Source organism: Labrus mixtus, chromosome 7, assembly GCF_963584025.1.
Source record: "Labrus mixtus chromosome 7, fLabMix1.1, whole genome shotgun sequence".
Classification (NCBI taxonomy): domain Eukaryota; kingdom Metazoa; phylum Chordata; class Actinopteri; order Labriformes; family Labridae; genus Labrus; species Labrus mixtus.
In genome coordinates this window covers 19,980,467-20,003,827 of record NC_083618.1, presented here as the reverse complement: position 1 = coordinate 20,003,827, position 23,361 = coordinate 19,980,467, and the positions used below count along the sequence as shown (strand labels likewise).

The following is a 23,361-nucleotide window of genomic DNA, read 5'->3' as shown; positions in this document are numbered from 1 at the left end:
GATACTGACAGTGGGCCATACTGACAGCATGAGGACTCCATTTCATCCCTATTTAAGCCTTTCCTCCCCTTTTCATGCTTCAGCCAACATGAGTCCTCCTCTGTTTACCCAGTGACCACATGATGCCAAGGAATGAGTGGCTTCAGTCCATCACATTCCACATAAGGCACAGTAGAGCTGACGGAAAAGGAAACAATATAAATCATATGTGACATCCTAAGAAAAAAAACAAATGTTTACCGACATATTTTTCTGGGTACTTGTGTGACAGTGACAGATGTTGAATATTTTAAATGGCAGACAAACACAATTCTGTTGTTGAAACTGTGATCCCTTTCATCTGAAAGCATTTAATTGCTCTCATGAATCAAATAATGTTTCATCTCTACAAAAGAAATAGCACTCAAAGCATTTTTAGTGCGAAAATTTACAAAATTTGAATGTAAAAACATTGAGCTGACAGTGAAGCCCCTAAAATGTTTTTGTACATTTTACGATGAGCCACTCTGAAGCTTTTCCGACTTGAGTGTTCACATATGCATATATGCATCTCTCAGTGGGTCACTAATACTGTCAGACAGAAGCGAGGGGGTCTCAGGAAGCAAGCAATGAAGTAAAAACGATAGCAGAAAAGAATAGGAAACCGTTTCACTTCACGCACAGTTATTGCACTGTTTGCTTGCTCATCACTCCTGTGATGTCAGAGGCATCTTCCCGCCTTCTTGCTCGCTGTGAATTTTCCTTCATTTATTTCCTGGTGCATCCAAAGTGGCTCACCCCAAATTCTCACAGAAATTTTAGTAGGGGGATTGTAGTAAAATGTCTGTGTAAAGTCAGGGTGAAAAATTCAACTGTTTGTGTGCAAACATGCAGCTCACCCTGAACATTTCTGGTTTCTGAGTTCGGTTTGAAAGTAGTGACGGACTCTTACGAAACAAAAATAGAAAATCCATATCTTGGGATATGCATTGCAAATTAGCTTTTGCTATGAATGCTGTGGCGAGTGGCATGCATTTAAATGCTACACTTTAAAATAAAAACAAATAAATCAAAACTCAACAGATTATCAGAAAACAAATATTTATTTAATTGGTTAAGAGGTTTTACAACTTCTATTATTGGACACAACAATGGTGGGTGGGCTTTTTTTTTCAGTGCTATTACAAGGACGCACAAAGTTGTATGACGAGAAATATTGTCATTTTTTTTACTCTTTTGTCAATGATACATTCATTTGCCTCTGATTTCGGCTCAAAATCCGTCCATCAAAATGTGCCTTTCTGAACACACCACAGTTACATGATAGATTTGTTTTCTAGCAAATGAGGTAGATTCTGTTAACTGCACATTTACATTTATTAAACCAATCTATATATTCAAAACCTAAAGGGCTTACATTTAACGAAGTGGTCCTTAAATCCATCATAAAAGCTATTCTACTGACAAATCACGAATTGGGATCTGTAATTGTGTGCTGAACTACACTTTTTTAATTCAGTGCATTGGGGTGATTTATTACTTAGATTTTTTATTTTTTTTTCAAATTTCCAGAATAGATTAAAACCGGTTCTTTTTGCTTCTTCTTATTACACACAAGTGCCATAACAGTGGTCCCATGATCAAATAATGAAGAGTAAAATTCAAACATTTAAAAACACAGATTTAAAATGTAAATGAATGACAGATTAAAACAGGGAATTCAAAGGTTTAAAAGTGTCAGCATAGCAGTCGGGTGACTGTGAAAAGGGCTGCGATGCTTGAGAGGACTGTGCCCATAGTGGACGTCCCGCTGTGTGAGACAGCCCCACTGCGTGTTAGACAGTGTTCCCTGTTCTGGCCGATACAGCCTGCATATGCCATCACATGGGGGATGTAGTTCTGCTCATGGACCCCGTGCAGCAGGTGGGCCAGGGGACCTTTAGCAAACACAGCCACATCCTCTCCTCCATGAGTCTCATAGCTCAGAGGTACAGCTGACTGGGCCTGGTAGTTGTTTTCCTCTGAAAGGCAGGGAATCAGATAAGGGATGAAAAGATAACATTGTTTTTAAATCCTGAGAAATGAAGGGGAAAAGCAACCAAAGTTAAAAGTTCACTGTGGAGTTATTAAACTCTAGTAGAACTGTGGAGATTTTTGTTATTCAATATTTTCCTTAATGGTTTCTGTCTGCATGTGGGTGGTGTGATAGAAAGTCCTAACAATGAATTCACAATATTGATGATGTAGCAGAATGCTCTCAAGATATGTACCAATGCAACAGCAACACTGCTAGAACATACATGCACACACAACACTGAATATTCTTCTTAAAATGAATTTAAATTGTTTGAGGAGAAAGGAAATGCATTTAAGAATTTGTGAGGACTGAAGGATGTTTTGATTTTGGGTATTTACAAGAATACTCAACGGGGCACATCTTTTCTTAGTTTTAGCATTACACTGATTCCTAAGTATGTGAAGATCACATTGTTTCATTTGAGCTGATGATGATGCCAAGCACCTCGACACAAAAACGAATTACGATAGTTTATGCAAGTCTCTTGCACTTGCATTTCATATACAGGGAGAAATTGCAAGCTACACATTGACATTCACTGGTTGCTATTTTTGACATTGCTTGTTGAAGACAACTTAATAATGCTGCCAAAGTTTATTGTTGGCTGGAGGATGATGGTGGACCGTGTTTTGGCAGGATGATGGTATAAGGATGCTGTAGTCTGAAATTATTAGTTTCCCCTCCTGACTTTAAATCCTTTATCTCATGGCAATGTTAAATACTTGATCCTGGAAGGCCAATTACACACAGCAAAAGTCCCTCAATCTATCCCTCGATAGGTGTTATGGGTAGAAAACAAACATGGACATTAACTTACGGTAGTTGATAGTGGAGACATTCTCTCTTGTACCGTTAACAAGTTTGTAACCTGGTCCGTTGCTGTATAAGATGGCGGTAAAGGGCTTCTGGTCGACATCACTCAGCATCGGGGCCAGACCTGTAAATGAAAACAAGTATTTAAACCCCATAATCACAACAGAACAAGTCTGAATATAATTAACCTACACAATTAACCGTCCATGGTACAGCAAAGGCATGTACAACCATGGACGTCCTTATAACCTTTACACACCAAATATTGTGTTTCCTCGGGGTGTGTAGCCTCCAAAGTTAAAGACATGGGAATGGTCAGCTGTCACTATGGTCAATGTATCGTGGATGCTGGTCAGGAGATCCGCCCTCCCGATGGCTCTGTCCATCTCCACAGTTTCATACAGAGCCTGCTTGGCCTTTCCCTCATGGTGTCCGTGATCAATACGTCCCCCTGAGAGAGGCACAAATATCTCCAGTTAGATCATACAATCACGTTACATATACCCACATTTCAAGCTGTGATCATATTCTTTTCTGTTAATCATTAATTCATCTATTGTTTATTGGTAAATATGCATGAAAGTAATGTCTGAACATTTCTCAAAATCTCTATTTTTTTCAATTTCTACAACACTTAAATATTGTTTTTTAAATATAGGAAGGCTTGTATCTTTGAGCTAAGCTTTTATAATGGCTATGATTCCTCCAGTTTGAATCACTTCAAACTTTGAACTTCTCTTACAAATCGAGCCAACCAAACAATCTGGAGAGGTTTCCAAATTCGCTGCTAACCAGTCTCCCATTAACATCCAAATAACTGAGGTCATGAAACCATTTTTTGTCACCATGTCAAAATCTTTGAAGGATAGTAGCACACAAATCAGTATTGACCTTTGACTTGTGGTGCATTAGTGATGCTTTTCTATTGGTGAAAACAGCAACAGCCTTGGCAACGACATTGATTGACATCAGTGCCGTTGCCAATCATGGTGCATTGTTTTGTTGTTCCAAAACCCAGACAAGAACAGTCTGTTTCGGTTTCTCCGGCTAATCTGTCCTGAAATCTGAAAATTAATGTGACGCGACCTCTGCATAGCAGTCTCTCCCTGTTTCTTTCATGCACCAGAAGCGACAGATGCTCTAACTACTATTTCACTGCAAGTTTATTGGCAGGGTATACTTTAAACAAACTACTTTGTATGACATGAAATTCAATCATGTCTGAGGCAGATCAATCTTGTAGGATGAGCATGAATGGGGCAGCATGCTGTAATTGTTGAAACTGGCACTTGAAGATAGTCTTTCTACAAAGGCCATAACTGTGTTCCACTCATTTTCACTCACAAAAAGTGGCATAGTTCAGAGAAGAATAGAAAAAAGAAACAGCTTCAGAGAAAATGTTCAAACCCTGCTTCATTTATTTCTTCCACAAACGTGGCCTATGTGAAGTGGGCATGCCAGAAATCTGACAGGTGACAAAAGTTGTCAGCGTAGCCCTCGCAATTCCAACATCAAAAAAGGTGTTGGGGCCTTCTTTCATCTTCTGTGAGACGCTGCTCAATGATCCGACAAACTCTGTCTAAAAACATTCTGACCCCTCTGCTCTCGCTCAGTCTGGCTGAACAATCCTTGTCATTCTTGCAGGTGTTTGCCCTCGGCAGCGATAGACCGTTATCATACTTCTTCCAACAGATTTGGCCAAGGACACGTAGTTATCAACACCAACCTTCCTGTGCCTGCTAAATCTAATATTGTGGTGACATTGGCTATTCACAGAGTTCTCTGTTCTTGTTACACTCACAAGGATGGTGATAACATAATTTTGTTGTTTTCCTTCCCTTTGGACAGCCTAAAACGATCCGAAAAAAAATCCCTTATACGACACACTGACACATCTCTGAATGTTCACAGTTGATACATGCTTCTTTGTATCCTCTACCTGTATCTACACTTATTACTTTAATGTTTTCTGTCTCTTATGTTTGTCAAACTATTTCATGCTTACTGAATGTTGTATCTTTTTTTTTTTTATCATTGAGTTTTTATAAGTTGCTGTGCAATGTCCCTTGAAGGGGCAATTATGTGAAAATTGGCAGTAAAGTAAAAGACTTGGAAAATAGTTTCTTTTGAACTGTAATGTGTTACTGAAACTAAATCCTACTCAATGAATCATAAGTCTTTTCCAATGATGCTAACTGGCAAGTAAATGGTCTTGAGGCATTTTTTTAGGACTTCTAATAGAATAAAAGTCTTTCATGTGAACAACTCATGTCGGGCTAGCAGCAAAAATGAAGAATGTCCACTCCTTTAGCTGAAGGGAAATCTCTTTTACTACAGCCTAACATGCTGCTTTGACACCTCTTTCCACTCATACAGGTGTATGGTGTTAGCGGGTCTACCTATTAACATTACCAAGCTGAATTTGACACCCTCTCTGGGGAAACTGTAGCAATAAGTTCATTTTGTCTTAAATATCTTTCATAGAGAACCTGACATTTTGTTGAAAAGCTTAAAAAACGTGAACAAGTGTCATGTAAACCAAATGCTAGGGTAACTTTTATAGGGAAAAATATTCAAAAATGTTCCCTAAACATTATGCCAACATGTGCAATTGGTAGAGCATAGACTGATTCTTGATTGTCATAACAGATAACAACGTCTTTGTTACCAATGGGGGTTACAGATGTCTGAAGAAATGATTGAATTATATACAGATTCAAGATACTACAATTTTCACTCTAGTAAAAAACTGGCACACTGGAAAGTAATTAAAAAGAAAAAAATATTAGATGCTATCTCCTGACAACTTTGCCTCTGGGTGCTTCCGGCTCTATTTTGGGGATTCAAATGAAGCCAGCAAAGATTTTAGATATCTGGTTCAAAAGGTAAAAGATATGGAGAGTACCCAAGAACTATACCAGTCCGCTTTTCTTCGTTATCCCTATGTGGACCCAGCAAACAGACCCAGGACTTACAGATGGCTGTAAAGCTAAAGACTAGAAACACTACAGTTATTCATTGGTCAAAAACAGAAAAGCTACTTCTTCAGGTCGGATTACTAATTGCACTGCTACCATAGACTGTAAATATTAATGGATGAAGCCTGAATGACGTCAAACCATCTGTTACCGCAGAGGGCTCTGGAGGATCATCAGCGGCAGATGTCATACTGGAAGTCCTGTCTCAGCCTAACTTTCAGACACACAACAACAGGCGGCGGGTTTTAAACCTCCTACCAATGCATCGCACATGTCTGTGAATCAGATCAGCCACACGCCTAACTATGCATAACTCATATTGTTGCCCTCTACATGAGGACAATAACTAATTGGACCAATATGGTTTTCAAACCAGGCTGCAAACATGTTCATTTCTGATGTAAAAAACAGGCTTTTTTGAATGTGTTGTGCTTTCCGGGGATCTTGGAGCCACCCTCAAGCCGACATTGGAAGAATAGCAGTTTTTTGCACCTTCCGCATTGGCTTCATTTATAACACCGGAGGTTGCTGCTTCAAGTTTGAAGTAAAAGTGCAGCTTTAAGAACTTGAGGCAGTAGAAAACAGCTGACCTGGCTCTCTACAAAGGTCACTGATTAATATGCTGCTTTTGTTTCAGCTATTGACAAACAAGTCAGGCACAATGACTGGGGAAAGCTTCAATTCAACAATATTCCATATATCAACAGTATACTTGACACTCGTGCTCACTGAGCATGGTTGGTCTGCTCAAACTGAAACAACAGTCGGATTCTATTCATTGGTAATCAGACCTGGCAAGTCATGTTTAAAGAGGGAACAGTGCTCAACTCTACGTAGCTGTTCTATGACAGGATGACAGCCATCACACTAGATAATTACATGACCTAATAACAGTGCTGGTGCACAACGACAGGCAAACAAAGCACATCATATCATTTGTTCTCCAAATTGTAGACACAAACTGGCTTTACCTGGTTCATCAAAAAGATCTGTTGTGCTTACCAGTTCATACACAATAAAAACTATGATCGACCCAAACAAATCCCAGTATGCACTTAAATTACATAGTAGCCAGTCTGATAGAGCTTTATGAGAATAGTCCAATTGTGACGTTTAGCCGAAAACTCACCTTCTACAAGCAGGTAAAACCCCTTTGGGTTCTTATTCAGAATCTTGATGGCCACGTCCACCATCTCTGTCAGCGAAGGATCAGTCTCAGTGTTCCTCTCCAAGTCATAAGTCAGATCAGAAGGTTCAAAGAGACCTGAAGCAACACAGGCATGGTTCAAGGAGAAAAAGGATAATGCGCCTAAAATATGCCTACAGCAAATGCATACACATATGGCTCTTCATTTACACTTCAATGAGTTTCCAAAAGACACCGAGAGCAAAAACGTACCCAATAAGTAATCCACGTTTGTAGGGTTCAGTGATAAGAGCTGCTTCTTGTTCCACACATAATGGCCTTTCTGCACGGTAACAGGGGGAAAAAAGTCATGAATGTACGGCAAAGTGAAACACGGCGTTCACTTTGAACTCCGAAATATGCAAATGTAATTGGAAAGATAAAAGAGGGAGCAGAGAAATGAGGGGAGCAAAGACAGGGACGAGGAGGAGACATGTACTTTAGCCTTCATTCTGTCAGTCCACTCCTCGACCAGGTTCCTTCCATCTTTTCGTGTGCCGCTGTGCTTTGCAATACCAGGGTACTCCACATCCGATTGGTTTTTGGGGAACATATACTTCCTCCCCCCACCCATAATCACCTGAAAACAAGAGAAAAGAATAACACAAAAAACTGTTTTAGGCTTTTAATGAGTTCATGAGAAACACTTGACTAACACTTGAGCTAATCCTAATCCCTTGAGCTACACTGTCAGACATATTTGCAATTAACAATGGGTAAAGGTCTGTGTAAGTTTTGAAATAATGAGTCTTTGATTTCAAACAATGAATAATAAAAATCAGACCTCTACTTTATAGCTAATGATGGCTGAACTCTCAACTCAGCTAATGCTATTGCCACCAGTTGGTAGAAAACACACTCTCTAAATAAACCAAATGTATAATTGACTAATCTTTCCACGATGGTTGTTTCCAAATGGTTTTAAATTAAGCTTCAGTTCTATGTGTATGAAATGCTAAAATGATGTGTATAAAATAGCATCAAGTTTGTGAATCATGTAATTAGAAGACAGCTCGTCAGTCCAATGATCAAGAAATGTGTTTGATGTACTCTAACAAAGATTACCAATTAGGCTGTGGTTGTGAAAACTTCTCCAAATCCAATTTAGCGAGACTCTTACCTAAGCTGTAACGTCTAGATTTCACACAGTTAGGAAATAACTGTTGTTCTGTGCAAGAGCTGTGTCTTTCACTTCAGGGCGAGTGGATGTGGTAAGTCTTTTTTTTTTTTTTTTAAATGTTCAATTTTTTTCTAAAAATATTGCAGTACAATATTCTCTTGAATTGATAAGTATTGCTGGATTAAGCTACTCCTTCAGAGTGTTTACTTTTTAGCCAGACATCCTAATGTGTGAGTTTTATGCTCGAACCAACAAAACACACTATTTAATCCATTCTTTGGAAAGTTAGTCGTGTACTTCAGTAAAATCAAAATGACCCTCTTGTTAGTAATTTGCGTAGAAAGACTTGAAACGTTTGACTCACATCAATGTTGGGAATGTTTTCAAAGAGTTGTCTGGCAATATCCTTACAGCCGGCCTGCAGTGCTTCAGCTGGCATCTCGTTGTCGGAGTACCAGTCTCTGTCCACGCTGTGGGCGTAAGAAGCACTGGGAGTCGCATGGTTGACCCGAGTGGTTGTGACTATTCCCACCGATTTGCCTGCAGAGGAAAGCCAAACATACAGATAACTTTTTCAACTTGTGATGAGTAACTTTTGTCAAGAAGAACATTCAGACCAAGTTTTTTCTTTACCAAGGTAACAGAAAGAAGGAACATTTACCAAGGTCCAATGTTCATGTCCAAGGATCCTATGCTTATTTCTGAGGGCCCTATGCTTAATTTCTTCTATGTTAACTTGCGATGGTTCTTTTTTCATTTTTCAGTGGTATACTTATTCTCTAGGGTCCGATGTTCATGTCCCATGTACACATTCAACGGCCCAATGTTTACGACCAAGGGTCCTATGTTCAGGTTTTCTAGGGGTCCTATTTTTATTCCCAAGAGTCCCAGGTCATTGCCAAGGATTAAACAATTGTTTCACACGGTCCTAAAACCTATGTATGGGGATTGGTCAGGGCTACCTTTACAAAAGAATGACACAGTAGTTCAAATGTAACTCTGCACACTATAAGCTGTAGATGGGTGATTTTATCATATTTACTAGCCGCTGACACAGAAGTGGTTCTTCACTCCAGTCCCATCCAACTCCCACAAAAATAATCCCATCCCATCCCAATCCTGAGCCAGAATTAAAAAATAAATCCTGTGCGGTCTCAATCCAAGTAGAATGTCTCCCATTCCATCCCACTACCATTAAGTTTATAATAAAAAAAAATAATCTTACCACTACTCTCCATTTGGCAACTTACGTTTAACAAAACCGGCATTTTCCGGGCCCTTTCAAACTGGCACCATCGCACACTACATACTTCATGCACGTATATCCAGCAAAGACACCAAAGCTGATAGAAATGATAACCTTTAATAATGTATTTGTCTGCATATAAAATTGGTCTATTGTTATCATGATTCTGTTTCATCCACTTTGGTTGACTTTTTATCCTATCCTGTCCCAATCCCGTGATTAGTAGTGAAATCCATCTCATATGGGAATCTATTGACCTACTGGAAAAAATGTCATACTCTAAAACATTGACCTTTCAGGACAAATTATGTGTAAATGTGTCAGTATAAAAACATATAGAGCAAAGAAAAAAAATGTGCACTCCAATGACTAACTTATTCAATAAAAATTCAAATGTTTGATCTAAGGGCGCACGGGTTTAAAAATTTGAATCTAACAAAACATTACCCTGTACGCTGCATTTGTCAGGTATGGTCCTGCAGGATGAGGAAACTAAAAATTCAATCTGTAATTTGCATCCCACTCATTGGTTGTTCCACTACTCAAAATGTGCTTTCCACAAATAAATCTTATGGATGTAAACTTTAACAAAAACATTAAATGCAAAACCAGAAAAGAACAGTCTCATAAAATGACCTATTTAAAAAATACCTCTCCATTTCAGTATGCTCTGTGTGAAGGTCAGCTGCTTCCTGCCATGTTCCCAGAGGTATGATTTAATTTCTTATCATCTGTGACCCCTGAACCCACACATATGCTTACGCACACGGATATACCCTGACCCCCACCCACACCTTACTTATCCCCTCCAACACCCCCTGAAAATCCGCGGGGAGCTATCATTTCACACATCTGTCTTCTTATTTAACATGCCTTTTTAAATTTTTTTGAAGGTTGTTCTACATGTGGCCTATTCGAGCAGATTGCATAACTCCATGATGAATCATTGAAGGGTGAAAGCCAAAGGAAAAGTGCAGTTTTCAAGCTTTTAATCATGTTGTGTTCATGAACTGGCACTGTGGATACAACATTTAATTGATTACTTAATTCAAAGCCAGACCTGTGTACTAAATCTGCAAACCAGGATGTAGCCACATGAGATTAAAAAGCTTTAAAAAAAGAAAACTGATAATACTTCACACCAAATATATGACATAGAGAAACTTTTGGAAAAATAGTTGGTGAAATGAAACTCCATCCAAAAATAACCATCTGGGTCATGTTCAAGTCACTTACAATCTGCTCTAAGGATGACTTTGGTTCAAAGCATGAAAGGCTGAAAAGGGGAATGGGCAGAAAAAAAAAAATCACTTTCAAAAACACTTCAAAGTCATAGCTGTGAGCAGCGCGTATTCACATTTTCCACAAACAAAGAAGCCACGATTACCTCATTTTGTTTCCATGGACATGAAACGCATAATTAATGACAAAGAGCTGAAAATTGTGCAAGGCTGTAGACAAACAAACATCTGTGAAAGAGGCTGTGTTGTGTAGTCTTCATTTTATATCACGTTACCTGCGTCTTTTGCCCATCTGAGGATGGATGTGACCTCGTTGCCCTCTGTGGTGTTACACTGAGACCGGACAGCTGCTGCACTCACTCCCACCGTGCCCTCATTAGCTTTGACCCCGCAGAGGTAAGCTGTGGCCGTGCCAGCGCTGTCTGGCACCTGTGCATTTGTGTTGTATGTCTGCAGAGCGACAGGTCATTGAAAATGTTGTTAGACCACAGATCATGTAAAGTCATTCTGATGTGGGGTGATGTAACTTATTTAGACGTGATAATAACCAGGCAGTTGCTCAACCAATGACAACAGTCTTACATATAATAGCAGAGGGAAAGGACAGATTATTCTTGCTGTCAGCATTTGCAATAAAAAGACCAATACCATCAAATATGTTGTTCTAGACTCTCTCTGCCTACATGTTTCTACTTAGAAAGTAAAACTCTTAAATTATGTCAACTCGTCTATTCTGAGGACCCACCGCCAACTCCGTAAAAAAATCGACCAATCAGATTTGCAGTTTGGACCTCAGTCGGTACAAAACATGTGACAGAAGCAAGACACAACAAAACAAACATGCTTAAAAAGTGCTTCACAGACTTCTTTTTCCCAGGGACACGTTCCCATCCCACTGAGAATGGCTCCGCGACCCATCTCTGGGTCCCGACCCACCAGTTGAGAACCACTGTTTAAACAGTCCTAATAAGGATTTGTTTGGGTGAATTTCCATGTATGGAATGGTGCTAATTTGTTGCAGTTTGACTTTCTTCCACCTTTTATACTCTTACTGAATCCTTTAATTAGGAACCCTTATTAATAAAAACGATATAGTTGACAATATCAACAATAACAGGATGGTTGTGTGGTTGTTGAAGTCTCCAAATTTGCACACACAATAAACAACCAAAATGACCTCCGATCAGTTCTGTAAATTAAAATGAATACAGTTTTTTTTTTTCCATGTAACAGAACGTTTGTCAATAGGATCTGTTTCTGTATTTGGTCAGAAAGCCCCCCCCCCCCCCCCCCCTAGTTTTAATAGGAGTCATTATTCTGCATTCTTAAATGTTACCTGATATAAATAATTAAATTCAACACTTCCATACTACTTATTTAGAAATACAAAATCTGAATATATAATTTACAAGACATACAGACACTTAAACTGACACCGTTATCTCCTGTGCTCATCCAGTGCAACAGCGAGTGTTCTGTCCTTTTAAAAAGATTTCAGACAACAATAGTCGTCTGTGGCACACAGTAAGGGTTTAACTACATCTGGATGTAGCTACACACATGACACCCTGTAGTAGTTCATCTTTTGTTTCGGTCTTTTGAGGCAATTCGTCGGCAGTAAGACAGAATGTATGATACCGACTTACAGACGTTAGTTTCAGTGGTTTGAGTAAGGCCATAGCTGCTGCTATATGAGTTCTAAGTAAACAAACAACTGCCTGGCTTCAAATCTGTAACAATATAGAGAGCCAGGATGACATGACACACTAAATGACCTTGTTTAAAGTTATAGGACCCTTTCAGGAAGTCATTCACAGACTGACATCAATACATTGTGTCATAGTGTATGTTTATGTATATATATATATATATATATACAATGATAATGGTGTCTGACCTTGGCCAGAGACACAAAAGGGAACTTGTCCATCTCCAGCTGCGTCTCTTCTCCGCTCTGTCCGTTCAGCTGACCCTTCAGTATGCGAGCAGCCGTCACCGTGGGAACGCCCATCCCTAAACACCAAAATCACATCCACTGTTAGGACTGTTAGTTTTCCCCTCAAGGCTGGAAAGAAAAAAGAGGACACTTTGCAAACATTAACTTGTTTCGTTCACGCTGTGCCCAGGTTGCACAAGATCTTTTTGTTTTCTTAGATACTTTAGAACGAGGATGACTGCTGCAAGGCAAAATATTTTCTCAGATGCAAATTACTTCAAAAACAAACACTTGATTTCACTTCTCAAAGTTGTTTGTTGTTTTGTTTTGTTTTTTTAAGAGTGAAAGCTGACTTCAGGAAAGTGTGAGAAATTCTTCATTGTGCTCATAGGTTACAGTTTTTCTTGTCTTGTTAACAGCGAGAAAGCAAAGTGTCAAATATTTGCCCAAGGTTCAGTCTGATCATTTACAATCATTCTGCAGCCTGCCCTGCATAAATAAAGCAGGAACGTTAGACAAAACCAGAGTCCTTTAGGTAAACAGGAATGGCTTTGTTCCTGTGCAGCTGAGTGTTATTCCAACAGAATCCTATGATTTTGAAGTCAAACAATGTCTGGAAAACATGATCAACTTGGGCAAACATTACTTGTTTTGTTTTCAATAAGTCTTTAAAAAAAACTGTAAGATGCTGCCTTCTTTGTCCAACTACGTTAACATGATCCTGAACGCAGCAGTGGGCAAGAATGTCATGTTGGGCCGATAGTCCAAACAGAGAGCAGAGGCCCGGTGAGAGGACAAAGGTTATTGTGCGACCAATGAGCGGCCCATCACAAACAGAAGCTCAATGATCTGGAGGGAGCACAGTTTTGTTCTATTCGATACTATACATGCAACTCACATGTTAGAAAACAACTGGTGAAATCTCGTTCATTTTCAGCTAGATTTCAATTTACCCCACCAAACTGTTGGCTCAGCTCCATAAAAACGACATTAAGGAGAAAAGTGAGTTTTTATTGCAATTAAAGTCCTCCTGCATCAAGGTAACCTTCCACGTTTAAGGGAATTGGAACAGCCCTTTAGGGATATTTCACAATTTCTTGCCTCAAATCAGAACATGAATATTAGAACGTCCCTGCTTACCGTCTCCGAGAAACAGGATGAGATTCTTTGCCTGCTTTTGATTGAGATTTTGCAGCGTCAGAGCGTTCTTCAGGGTCTTCTGGGCCCACGCATTCCAAAACTTGGGATCCTTTTCATGTTCTGTGTATTGCAACACATACATCTGGTTAGCGGTCCAAAATGAGAGGAATAAGTAGATGCAGATTGATCTTTCAAATGTCATGTTTGTAATTTCCAACAGCTAAAGCAGTGTCTTCATATGATTTGTTCTAGACAACCAACTGTCCAAAACACAGAGATGTTCTGAAATAAACTTTTTTTTAAACTTTATCCCTGATGAGGGTTAGTGTATTTGCAATACACAGCTGGAAACCTTGTTCTGTCCACTATGACAGAGAGAAGGATCAAATCCTCATATTTGAACCTGAAACAAAAAACAACGTTTGGCTGATTTGATATTAAATTGACTTACAATACAATAAAGTTATTCTTAGTTCAATGAAACTACAATTGCAACAAAATCAGTCAAAATATTTAAATACAAATTCCCCCATGTTTATAACTCGTATCCTACCAGCAGAACCAGATTCACCTAAATGCAGTAAAACAAAACACATCTGTGTCCTACAGATGAGCAGGGTGTTCCTTCTAAGAACACCTTCCTGTTATTGTCTTAGTAAAACTGAACCAAATATAGCAACATATTGTCCTTTTTTCAAAACAGGAAATCCAATTGGCTTATTAAACTTCCTTAAGGGCTCCAAACGTTCTCCTACAATCTTGAAAAAAAAAAACACGTCCAGACGGTTGTTGTTTCTGCTGTTGTGGGACTGGAAACACGACAACTTACCGGGGAATTTAGGCTCCCCTGAAATCTCCGGGAGCAGACAGGAGCAGATGATGAGCAGAGCTGTCACTTTCATGTTGTCGTCTCTGTGCGGCTGGCGCGTAACATGCCACTTTTAAAGCTGAGAGAGCCTGTCTGCAGTCGCCTCACAGCTAGGGACACACACACACACACACACACACACACACACAACAGTAATTAAGTCTGTGTCCCTTCGTCACACACTGACTCTGACAAACTGGTTTAATATGTGTTTACTCTGTGTTAACTTCACAAAATACACGTGTTTAAGACAAACATCAGACTCCTTATACGTGCTTCACTTCTCCAAATATCCACCGTCTGTAAGTGACAGATATAATCGCAGGCTGCTCAAGATGAATTAACAGATCTGCTCCAGTATTGGCACTTTGCTTTAGGGGAACTTAAGAGAAATGAAAACTGTTTGCATGCATACTTATTTCCCAGTTGTGAGTCTAATCCTTGCTTTATTAGACTTATCAGAAACCGGAATAGGGTGTTTTGATGCCACAGTGTCCTGGTACTATCTGAGTACTACAACTGGCATTTGATGATTTATCATAACCAAAGGTCTGGACGACAAAACAAGTCAAAATCTGCTTTTGTACATTCACTCTGACACATTTTGAAATACTTTACACATCTATTTTATCAGACAGGTGCGTAGATAGAAGGGAAACGTCTCCATCAAAAATGTACAGGTTAAACCCTGCACACTGTCGAACTTGCAACAATACATTTACAGTCAACTTTATCAGGGCTTTTGCCTGATGAGGTCGAGTGCTGCAGTCTGCGACATAATGCCTTTACATGTATGTTTGAAAGTTAAACAGTGTGCGGGAGTATACATTCATTCTTGACATTTTCTAAATAATTTCAGAAAATTCCGGTTCTAATATTTTCCAGAATTGATGCTCCCACATGTCTCTTAAACGAAATTCAAAACACTCGGCTTCACGTGAGGAGGCTCTCGTGTAAAGCATGCAGGACGAGGACTGGGGAGAATCTTCTGAAATGGTGACTGCTTTCAGGTTAATAGGACATGTATAAGAACTTTTCTGCAACACAAGTGATGCAAGAATAAATAAAAAAAGGCGAGAAGTATAGAAGCAGCAAAATGTTGCTCAATGTGTTATCCCCTTGCCTATTCACTTGCAGACAGTGTTCCAGACGGTTGACTGTTATGTTCACACATCAGCTCATCACCACTTTGTGCTGATTTCTTACAAGGGGACTGGCAGGGGAAAAGAGTCTGTTAAAAGTCAGTGCGAAAAGACTGCAGTGTTTCCCCCTACCATTCAGTCGAGGTGGCTGCAACACCAGCCCATCCGCCAACTCCAAGAGGAAGACGTGACATACTTTATTTATGGATTCACAGAATGCACGTGCACTCGCTGTATTTCTGCAGAGCATGAACGCTTTTCATGCATTTCAGTGTCCTGAGCAATGTCTCTGCTCCGCTTGCGTGTCCTACTGAGGGTGAGTTTCTTCTTTAACACACTCATACTGACTGACATGTATCCTACATGGTTTGTGTCAGACGCAGCGCCAAGATATAGGTTTATTAGCATTTAACAGTACAAAATAATAAACGCTTTTGTTTCATTCATCATGCCTATCACATGTATTCAGAGGAAACATAAATTAAGGTGGATGTGGAACCAAATCTGCTTTTGTTGGTATTTGAAATTGTGTCTTCATATATCTCAATGTTGCTCCTCTGCTGTGTTACTTTATAACGCGTAAAATGATACCATAACATATTTTAGATACTTAACTATACAAAACTGTAAGTTGGCATGCTGGGCTTTGCTTACAGTACATTCTGTAAACGTGAGGGGACTGAATATGAAGTAAATAATGTTTAAAGGTGATGTTGCTTTCAGAGAAAATCACTTTTTTATTCTGCATGATTCGTGTCTGACAGAGTTAAGTGTTTTGAACGCGATCTTAACCAAGTTTAAATCTGAACACGATTTGTTACAAATGATAAACAAGTTAGTAAGCGTTTCAGTGTGTGATGATTTTTTTACACGAGTGAGACTTCATGTTTGCTGTTACCACCTTTGCAATGCACAGTGCAGGCGTGTAAATGTGCACTCAGAGACACAGAGTCTGACTCAGATTCAGCTTATTACAAAACTTTGAGCACCTCCTGGGAAAACTCTTAGGAAGGAGTGTTGTCTGATTGTAACGTGCAGCACGCTGGACGCTCAGGAAAGCAGTCGATTCACTCCGCGATGGAAGAGTCTTTTTTTCTTTAGATTGTTGTCTGACATCAGATCAATGGGTCTGTGTCTGAAAACAATGACAACAAGGGATGGGCTCAAGGCAAATACACATGCTGGATGTAGGCTGCCAACACAATAACAAGTTGTTTATTCATACATTCTGGAAATGTATTTCTCAATTGGCTGAAGAGGACAGTGAAACATGAAAAAGACGTTAATGATCTGCTGAAATGAAACAAGTGCACATAAATCCCATCAAAAAATATTGTGTACCTTTCTTCTGAAGTGGTGGAAAGTCATGTTTCATTATATAGAGCGGGCCGCCACCCCAGATGAAGGGTAGGGTAAACACTGTAGTTTTGGTAAACAGCATGATGAATATCTTTCAGGGGACAATTTTTCCAGGTTTCTGTACATTTCCGTCCTCCTCTCTTTTCACAACTGATGCAGAAAACTCCAGGTTTGCTATTTGAAAACTGATTGTCAGTGGGTGGTGCTTTTATGCCAGTTAGTATATTATTTTGGACATCGGTCAGTAGCAGGTTAGATGTTCAGCTTCAGTTGATGAGAGTAAGAAAAGAAAACATCTTTGTGCTGCTGAGAGCGCCTCGCTAACAGCAAATCCTCCTTATCTGGACTTATCCAGATATCTGACATCATAATACCATGTTTACATGAGCATACTACTGCACATGTTATCTGAAGTACTTATAATATGCTCTGCCTTCTTTTGACATTCTCTAAATAAAGAAACAGACAAAAAAAAAAGGTAAACAAAAAAAAAAAAAGCACCAAAAGAATGCAACCAACGTTTTGTTCCCATGCCATCAAAGCTGTATTGATGAATTAGTTTCTTTTGTGATGTTTAACCCTGGGTCCAAAGTTTAAAGAAAGATCTTTCAGCCCGCCACCTCAGCTGTCTCAGCAGAAACAAAACGGAGAGCTTGGTGAAGTCAAGCTGGAGGCCTTGCTGTCAATGCTGGTAGTGACAATAGGGAACCTTAAGGCCAAGCTTTCATCTATAATTACCCACACCCTCTTTCTTTTCTTCCCTGTGCTTATAGTCAAGGTCATTTTAATGGGATTGAGCTCCATAGTGCTGAGAGGTTTAAGGGCCCTAATAAAGCCGATTAACACTAAATGATTGACTGGACACGACCACCCGTGAAGAAGAAACACTCAAGACATTGCTTAGACAGTACTTTTATCACAAAAATCTTCCCTTTGCCCTTTTTGGTTGAGTGTGTGTGGAGTTCTGTGCAAATATCTATAAAAAGAACTCAATTTCAAGATGTACAGTATCGCATTATATGGATTTGTTGGGATACTAACACAATGTGTCAATGTCGGCTACCAAAGCCTCCCAAAAAGCAGCGTTTGGTATCTGAAGGAACAACTTAAAAGTACCGTATTATAGCCCCGTTTCCACCAAGCGGCCCGGTTTGGTTCAGTCCAGTTTGGTACAGTAAACCCTGATCTTGTTTGCGTTTCCACAGCCAACTGTACCCTTACACATCACTAAGTCACAGCGGCTCGACATCGTGAAAACAGCCAATAAAGTCAACAAAGAAGAAGAACGTGACACAGTAAAAAACGGTCAATGATTCCTAGGAAGGTCTGCATCTCCGAGGCAAAAAAAAAACACAGTGGTGCTGGTGGCGCAGTGGTTAGTGTGCCACCTTTCTTTACCTTTACCTCCTTTCCCGCATGTCATTCCCCACTCTCTCTCTCTCTCCCTGATTTCTGACTCTATCGACTGTCCTATCTCTCCAATAAAGGCACAAAAAGCCAAAAAATTAAATCTTTAAAAAAATAAAAATAAACACAGCGTTGAAATGGCTCTCTCCAAATCCGTGTCTAGCTTCACCCTTTAGGGTCTGATGGGTACGCTTGGCACCCCAAAAGAAAGGAACCAAAAAAGTAGGATGGTACGGAGCAGTTATTTTGGTACCTTCCCAATTAAACAGTGGAAACACCAATAAATGTTTACCGTACCGAACGGGACTGAACCAGACCGCTTGGTGGAAACGGCGTATCTGAACCATAATCTATCATTTAAATTCAACTTGTTTTAGGTCAATTATTACGTGATGATAAACGTCAGTCTGGTGATTACAGAGTGTAATTTCAGTCAAAACATCAGAAATCATACCAAACTGCTCTTACACTGTTTACATAACTCGCTGCTATTAATCTCATCCCAAGTCACTTTGAACCATCACATGTCAATTTAACTAGCCGTTCACTGCACAGAATTTCTTAATTGTCCTGTATAGTTCACTTCTCCATTTTTTATTCTCCTTGTATACACCTCCTCTTTTATCTGCTCTGTTTCAGTTTTTATGTTGTATTTCCTACTTCTACTGTCTTTGTCTGCAACACCTGAATTTCCCCTCTGTTCCCCTCAATCAAGTATAATCTTAATCTTTTCTCCAATAATATGGTTATTTCCAATAATCTAGGCATCTAAAAGGAGAAAAAAAAACTATTAGAACATCTCTGGCAACATATGACTAAATGCTATTTATTTTTTGCTAATAGTGTTTCTCATCATGTCCTGCCCTTTTGTCACTTATTGCGCAAGCATTGTATCTTTGAACTGCATTTTCCCGTTTTAATACCAATTTCCAAACAGCTTGTAAACATCATCTCGTAAACATCCAAAAGCTTGCGCCGTCTGTAAATGGAGCCAGACTCCATCTGGTTTAATGAGGAACTGGTGAGTCTGAGCCGACCTGGAGTAAGAAAGGGTCCAACCAGGCAGAAGTCCATGGACATAAGTTTTGAGGAAAAGTAATTATTCAGCTGCTTTTACCTTTCCCAAGATGCAGCAAAAGGTGCAGTTTAAAAAGTGCCAGGTCCACCCTTGGGCAGTGGACCTGCCAGTCTGCACATAAAGTAGCAGAGCAGGACCACCACGGCTACCAGCAGGACTCCAGACAGGGCCGTGGTCAGAATCACATTAGATCCCATTTCCGTCATGGTTTCACGGCTGTTTCAACGAGCTGAAAAACCCAGCTGGTGTCAAATAGGGTGAAAATTCCCAGCAGTAAATAACTGCACCCCTCTGAGCTGCTGTTAAAGCCTGAAGCGAGTCACACAGACACCTGAATGTGTCACTCCAGAAGGTAGCTGGGAGCTCCAAATGGAGGATTAGGCTTTTAATTATGCTGAGAAGTGCCAGGCTGATAGACAGAGGCTTGAGAATACTCTAACAAAGCTCTACAATTATTGTTCTGTGCCGGGTTTTTACCACAGACAAGATTGTGTTATCTTCTCTGTCTCAGTTCACTCTGATTGGCAAGGACACTAAACACAGTTGCCAGGTTTTAGATAGGCAGCTTGGTTTGCTTCTTGCACCAGGCTGCTTCGTCCAACCTCTTGGATGCACGCAGAATAACGAACGTTTTAACTGGATTTCACACTGCACTGGATGTCTTACTTACCCTGGTTGAGTAGAGCAGGCTTTTCAATGAAACTTTGAAGTTAAATAAAAAGGCTGCCACTATTGATCGATTACTCAATCGAAAGAGAAAATAGTCACAAACTTTTCAGTCATGTTTTTCAGCAGGAAGAACAACATTTTGCTTCATCAGGACTCCTTCAATGTAAAGACTTTTAACTTTTCGTCTCCCATTGAACACATCAAGTAAACAATGTTGACATTTTCTGACTGTGGGTTCAACCAAACAGTGTTTAACGTGACTTTGGGCCTTTTTATGATTGCCTAAATATTGCCGGTACTGCACTCATGTATCTTGAAAATAATCCTCAAATTTCTTGATGACAAAATGATAGTTAGTTGCAGCGATTACACATGATCAGTGTAAGAATGTGTCATGAATGGGAGGTGTAAGACTAAAACTCCAAAACTTGTTCATGCCTCCCAAAACTCCCAAAGACAGCCTGGTGTCAAAACTCCCCCAAAAATGCCATAAATAGAGACCAGATTGCTTTTTACTACAACCTCCTATACATTAAAGGGACAGGAAACAAGGAGTGGGTACAGGGAAACCCATGAAACCATTGCAAGCTGTTCTACAAACTCAAACTGTCTAAATTACGTTGAGTTTTTTTAGCAAATCAAATCATGTATGACTTAGTAATAAAAGAGTTTAAAACGTACTACTAAAGCTCATCAGATAACTGTTAATCCTAAAGGAAAAGGGGGCGTTCAAAAACCTGGTCTTGGGTGCAACAGTTGACCAAAAAGTCTTTCAAATCCAGTGTGCATCGTTTGCATTTTCTTTCAAAACAAGGATAAAGTCATGAAGCATGGATGCTGAGAGTAAAGATGCGGATATTACAAACAAGCTGTCACCGAACAGTTCAGCCAAGATGATCGGACGCAGAAGAGGCAGCTCTCCAAAAGCAGCGTGTTATCGGTTTAAAAAGAAAGCCAAAATAGAAAAAAAAAAAAAGTTCTGGTGTCGTTTTACTTACTGAAAGCGGCGTTTCTCCCGGGACACAAATCTGCATCCAAATGTGACTGCAGTTCATTCAATCCTTCACCTTGAAATGTGTGTCCTTGTCGCTGTTTCTCAGTCCTTTTATAAGGCCACACTTGTTCATCTCCGGCTCTGGGGGTCTGAGAATAGCGGTCTGTATCCCACGAGGGGAGGGGAAAAAAAAAAGAAGGAAAAAAAAAGAAAAGCCTTAGAAATAACGATGCCATGCCGTGCACGCTGTGGAAGGAGATGGACCGAGAGCTCCCCCTGTCTGACGACCGATGCCATTGCTTCAATGACCGGGCAATATGATTATAGCCTACTGACACTAACAAGTGGTGGAAGAAGTCTGACAGCCTACTTTAAATATATACACATTTATGAATATTCCAGTATGAATACAAATCATATGATCAGAAAGAAATCTTAAAAAGAAGAAATAACAGTATAGGCTATTCATGCAGAAAACCCTACTAAAACCATCGCTACTTTCACTCCGTATGTTGACTGCCATACGAGGGACAATACAACTTTGGACTTACTGTATGCAAACACCAAGGATGCATACAGATCATCACCCCTCCCCACACTGGGGCGCTCAGACCACAACCTGGTGAGACTGTAAGCCATTTACATACTATGGTGAAAAAACAAACAACCCCCCCATAGCTAGGTATGTGAAGAAGTGGTCTAAGGAGGCCACTGAGGCGTTGCAGGACTGCTTTGACACCACTGACTGGGAGGTGCTGTGCAGCCCACATGGGGAGGACATCGACAGCTTGACACAATGTATCACAGACTACATAAACATCTGTGTTGAGAACACTGTACCCACCAAAGAAGTACAGTGTTTCTCCAACAACAAACCCTGGGTGACCCCTGAGCTGAAATCCCTGCTGCTGGAAAAGAAGAGGGTTTTTAGATCTGGAGATAGAGAGGAGCTGAGGAGGGTGCAGAAGGAGCTCAAGAAAAAAATCAAGGAGGGGAAAGCCAGCTACCGGGCAAAGATGGAGGAGCAATTACAAGATAAAAATGCAAGGGGAGTCTGGAGGGGCCTGAATAACATCTCAGGTCACAGCAGAGGTCGTGGGAGGGGCCCTGAAGCAGGAGACAGGGAGTGGGCAAATGAACTGAATCTGTTCTTCAATAGATTTGATTCTGCTCCCAACCCCACCCCCACCCACCAGAGCGCAGTCCCGACGGCATCAGCTCCAGACTCCTGAAGGACTGTGCAGACCAGCTCTGTGAGGTCCTTCTGCACATCTTCAACCTGAGCCTGAGACTGGAGAGGGTACCGACTCTGTGGAAGACTTCCTGCGTGGTGCCAGTACCCAAAGACATCTCACCCCAGGGAGCCTAACCACTTCAGACCTGTGGCCCTCACCTCTCACCTGATGAAGACCATGGAGAGGATCGTCCTCAACAACCTCTGCCCCCTGGTGACTTCAAATCTGGATCCTCTGCAGTTTGCCTACCAGCCGAACATCGGGGTGGATGACGCCGTCATCTACCAGCTGCAGAGATCCTGGACTCACCTGGAGAACACCGGCAGCACTGTGAGGGTCATGTTCTTTGACTTCTCCAGTGCCCTCAACACCATCCAGCCTGCACTGCTCAGGGGGAAGCTGGAGAGGGCGGGAGTGGACTGTCACCTGGCTGCATGGACAACGGACTACCTCACCAACAGACCACAGTACGTGAGGCTTCAGGACTGTGAGTCTGACATGGTGGTCTGCAGTACAGGGGCCCCGCAGGGGACAGTTCTCTCCCCTTTTCTCTTCACCCTGTACACCTCGGACTTCAGATACAACTCTGGGAGCTGCCACCTGCAGAAGTTCTCCGATGACACAGCCATCGTGGGCTGTGTGTCTCAGGGAAGCGAACAGGAGTACAGGCAGGTCATCATGGACTTTGTCGACTGGAGTGAGCTCAACCACCTTCAGCTCAACGCCAGCAAGACAAAGGAGATGATGATTGACTTCCCCAGACTGCACCGGTGAACATCCAGGGCTTGGACATCGAGAGGGTGGAGACGTACAAATACCTGGGTGTTCACCTCAACAATAAACTGGACTGGTCACACAACACAGACGTCCTGTACAAGAAGGGCCAAAGTCGA

At 40.7% G+C, this 23,361-nt stretch overlaps 2 protein-coding genes across 4 annotated transcripts in view; one reads left to right on the top strand and one right to left on the bottom strand.

Annotated features, from left to right (window-relative positions):
* The window catches only part of ece1 (endothelin converting enzyme 1), a 516,542-nt gene that overhangs the window by 463,422 nt on the left and 29,759 nt on the right, over positions 1 to 23,361 (top strand). The gene's annotated exons all lie outside the window — the stretch shown is intronic.
* Positions 1,064 to 21,392, bottom strand: alpl (alkaline phosphatase, biomineralization associated). Of its 2 annotated transcripts, none has more exons than XM_061041147.1 (12): positions 21,238 to 21,392; positions 14,546 to 14,694; positions 13,717 to 13,836; positions 12,538 to 12,653; positions 10,916 to 11,090; positions 8,518 to 8,693; positions 7,473 to 7,613; positions 7,247 to 7,316; positions 6,977 to 7,111; positions 3,129 to 3,320; positions 2,874 to 2,993; positions 1,064 to 2,000 (listed from the first exon to the last, which is right to left on the bottom strand). In XM_061041147.1, the coding sequence occupies exons 2-12, from the start codon at positions 14,616 to 14,618 to the stop codon at positions 1,717 to 1,719; spliced, it is 1,602 nt and encodes a 533-aa protein (XP_060897130.1). In that variant the 5' UTR covers positions 14,619 to 14,694; positions 21,238 to 21,392; the 3' UTR covers positions 1,064 to 1,716. The 2 variants fall into 2 exon arrangements, with proteins under 2 accessions (XP_060897130.1, XP_060897131.1); XM_061041148.1 differs by lacking the exon at positions 21,238 to 21,392 and adding an exon at positions 19,610 to 19,752.

Coding starts and splice junctions, on each gene's coding strand:
- alpl (XM_061041147.1), bottom strand. CDS start 14,618: ATGAAAGTGACAGCTCTGCTCATCATCTGCTCCTGTCTGCTCCCGGAG. Junction 11,091..12,537: donor CTTTTGTGTCTCTGGCCAAG/GTCAGACACCAT, acceptor GTCGCTCTGCAG/ACATACAACACAAATGCACA. Junction 2,001..2,873: donor TGTCTCCACTATCAACTACC/GTAAGTTAATGT, acceptor CCTGCCTTTCAG/AGGAAAACAACTACCAGGCC.